Source organism: Myotis brandtii, unplaced genomic scaffold (genome assembly GCF_000412655.1).
Source record: "Myotis brandtii unplaced genomic scaffold, ASM41265v1 scaffold144, whole genome shotgun sequence".
Taxonomy (NCBI): Eukaryota; Metazoa; Chordata; class Mammalia; order Chiroptera; family Vespertilionidae; genus Myotis; species Myotis brandtii.
The window spans coordinates 552,313-555,357 of NW_005355159.1; the positions used below are offsets into that span (position 1 = coordinate 552,313).

Below are 3,045 nucleotides of genomic sequence, written 5' to 3' on the forward strand. Positions count from 1 at the left end.
TTACTGTCTTATATTTCCCCACTACAATAGAAGCTCCATGAGGGAAACATTTGTGTGTGTATGTGATTCAATGTTATTTCCTCAGTGCCCAGCATGTAATAAATAGTGCTTAATAGTCATTGACAGAATGAATGAGAAATCCAGCTCTTAGAATAGACAGAGAAAGGGAAAGCTCCATGGAGTACTCCCAGATGAGCCTTAACTTCATTAAGCTTTTATTTAGCTTGCTTTATAGCAATCTATAGATTTTATTTAAAAATTCATTATTTGTAGACTAAGAAGTGTTGTAGGCATTTAGACAGACATGAGCAGAGCAAGAATGATGAGCCAGGTAGAGAAGGTCACCAGGATGGAAAGCCCCAGGTGCCTAGCAATGGACAATCAATTGTAGGTGGGACCTTGCCCCCAGGGTGACTTTCTCTCCCCTAGCATATTGCTGCTTGGGCCATTGTGTGGTTTGGACCCCCTGACCTTTTGTCCTTAGAGAGAATATCTGTGCCTTAGTTGTATTTCAGCTCCAGGCCCAGATAAGCAATAAAATCAGCCACAGCTGGCCCTAGCCGGTTTTGCTCAATGGTTGGAGTGTCACCCCTCCGACTGAGGGGTCCCAGGTTCAATTCTGGTCAAGGACACGTATTTCCTTTGGTTGCAGAATCCACAAAGTATCAGCTGACATCAGGACCAGCGTGATCTCCTTGGCCACTTGAGGGTCCTTCCTGGACTCTGAATTATTTCCTAGCCAGAACCCAAGTACCAAGGTTGCTGAACCCAGGTTTGATCTGACCCCACCGGTCATACAACTGGTGCCATTCCCGCCACCTACAACAGAAAGAAATGTGCATATAATTGAAATAGAAGGTAGGGAAGGATGAATATTTAGGTTGGGTGTTGGGATCCATGTGACCTGCTTAGGTCATTGCTAAAAGGAAAGGTTTGTCCTAGAATCAATGGTTTTGAAACATTGCTTTAGAGCTAAAGAACTCTATTTCCAAACAAAACCCTAATACATGAAACAGATAAACAGATAAAAGCAGAGCTGTTTTAATTGACCTTGGGGTGGAATAAGAGACAGAGGAGGTCCTCTTAGTCTCCTCACCCCCACCAGAGAGCAATGGCTTCTGAAGGAATCTAAGAACATAATTTGAAAACACTGTATTGAGAGAACTTTAGAGTCTTTCCTTCCTCAAAATTATATTAATGGAGGCAGCTGAGGAAGACCTGGGCGCTGGTTCTGGTGTCTGCCACTTTAAACTGAGGGAATACCAGCAGTCAGCTCCCTTAGAAGAAACACACCACCACGTGCTGGGCCTGGGCCAAGGCCAATGCCCCTTCTCATGGCCAGACCCTCGGAACTAGAAGCCACATTTCTCTAATCCAAGACTGATGAGGGCTAAATAGCTTGGGTGGCCTAGTCCTGACTCTAGCTTGCCCAACTCCCCCCAAATTCAGAACTAGAAGCATCCAAGATCACTTGGCAATTTCTCTGGGCTTCTGAGTTAATCAAAATCTTAATACACAAATAGTCTGGCGCCAACTCAGATGGGAAGAGTCTGATTAATTTGTCACCATCCTGCACCTTGTACAGGGTCGATCTGTTTTAGCTGTCCAGAGAGGAACCAGCCATGCAGACAGAGGACTCAAAGAGAGTTAATGAAGGAACGATTTACCAGAGTGTGATCAGGTTGAAGGGGACCATCAAAGGATTGTAAAGCAGTCTGGGACTAGCAACAGTACTGGCTTATAAAACAAAGAGAGCCATCATCCAACAGTTGTTGCTAGGGGGACTCGGTAAAAAAAAAAAAAAAAAAAAAAAAAAAAAAAAGCCACTTCCATGTTACAAGTAGGAAAACAAGGAGCCAAGATATGGAATCCCCACGAAAGGAATTTCTGAAACATCCCGCGGCAGCCAAAGGCCTTTAAAGACTCCACTTGGGGCTGGCTAAGCCACCGGTCTCACTTTCATCTTCCCTGCCACCAATCGAAAAGGACCAGGACTTGACTGCGACGGGTTAGGACTACAACTCCCGGCCTGCACCTCTGTGTTTACCTCCAATTTTTTTCCCAACACTAGGATTAAAGTTGCTTCCGGAAGAATTGCCTTTCGGGACTTGGAGTTCCTGCAGTTAGGGCCAGCCACCATCGCAGCGTGCTCATTGGCTCCGAGGTCTCCGCCCCCTTCCCCTCGCCGTACGACGGTGTCTCACGTACACACACGTAGCACGTGCCAACGCCCCTCCCTAGGCCTAGGACGCAGGCGCGCGCACGCTCCCCGGGCCCGGTAGGCGGGTGTGGGGTGGGGGGTGGGGAGGCGGAGGAGGAGGAGGGGAGGGAGGGAGAGGGGTTAGGTGTCTACAGTATTGGGTACACGACCGAGGGCCGCTGAGAACGCGCAGACCTGGCTTCCTGGCGGGCGAAGTCTGCACTGGGCCTAGGGGGTGGCGGGAGGGTCCGGAGCCTGGTCAGCGCGCCCTGCAAGTAGGAGTCGGGCCCCAGAGACTCGGAGGAGAGCCGGGGAGAAGCCCGGCCTAGGCCCCGCGGAGATGTCTGGCTGCGGCGCTTGTAGTTGCGGAGCGGTCGCCGCGCGGCTCATCACTTCCTCGCTTGCCTCCGCGCCGAGAGGTAACGAAGTAGTACTTCCCCTGAGCCTTGGGGCCCGGGCTGTCCCGGCCGACGGTGGGGACCCGGGGAGAGCCAGAGGCCTACCCATGGCGAGAGAGTGCGGGATGCGCGGCGCTTCGCCTGGCGCTCTGCTTTCCCGGGAGAACGGGGCTCTGCCAGCCTCTAGGGCAGCTGTTCCTCAAACTGGAAGTAAACTCCGGTGCTCCCCCGCTCGCGCACTTTCCAGCCTCGGGACTTGAGGGCCAGAATGGGGCCACTTCGCAGACACCCCGAAAGGCACAAAATGCTCCTCCTCTCTTTAAAAATGTCCCCGGTCCCTACGCAAAGCTCCTCCAAAGACTGCTGCCTGTCCCGCTGCGATTCCTCTTCCGGAGCGCGACCGGGCTCCCTGCGGGCCTGTCGGGAGCTCAGAGGAGGCTCCGGTGG

General features: G+C 51.8%; 1 protein-coding gene across 2 annotated transcripts in view; it reads left to right on the forward strand.

Annotated features, from left to right (window-relative positions):
- Nucleotides 1–2,309: 2,309 nt before the first annotated feature.
- Nucleotides 2,310–3,045, forward strand: part of CLPX (caseinolytic mitochondrial matrix peptidase chaperone subunit) — a 43,226-nt gene continuing 42,490 nt past the window's right edge. For both annotated transcript variants that reach the window (XM_005861051.2, XM_014535444.1), the window contains exon 1: nucleotides 2,310–2,619. In XM_005861051.2, the coding sequence (XP_005861113.1) occupies nucleotides 2,541–2,619 (79 nt within the window). In that variant the 5' untranslated portion in view covers nucleotides 2,310–2,540. The remainder of the gene's footprint in view (nucleotides 2,620–3,045) is intronic.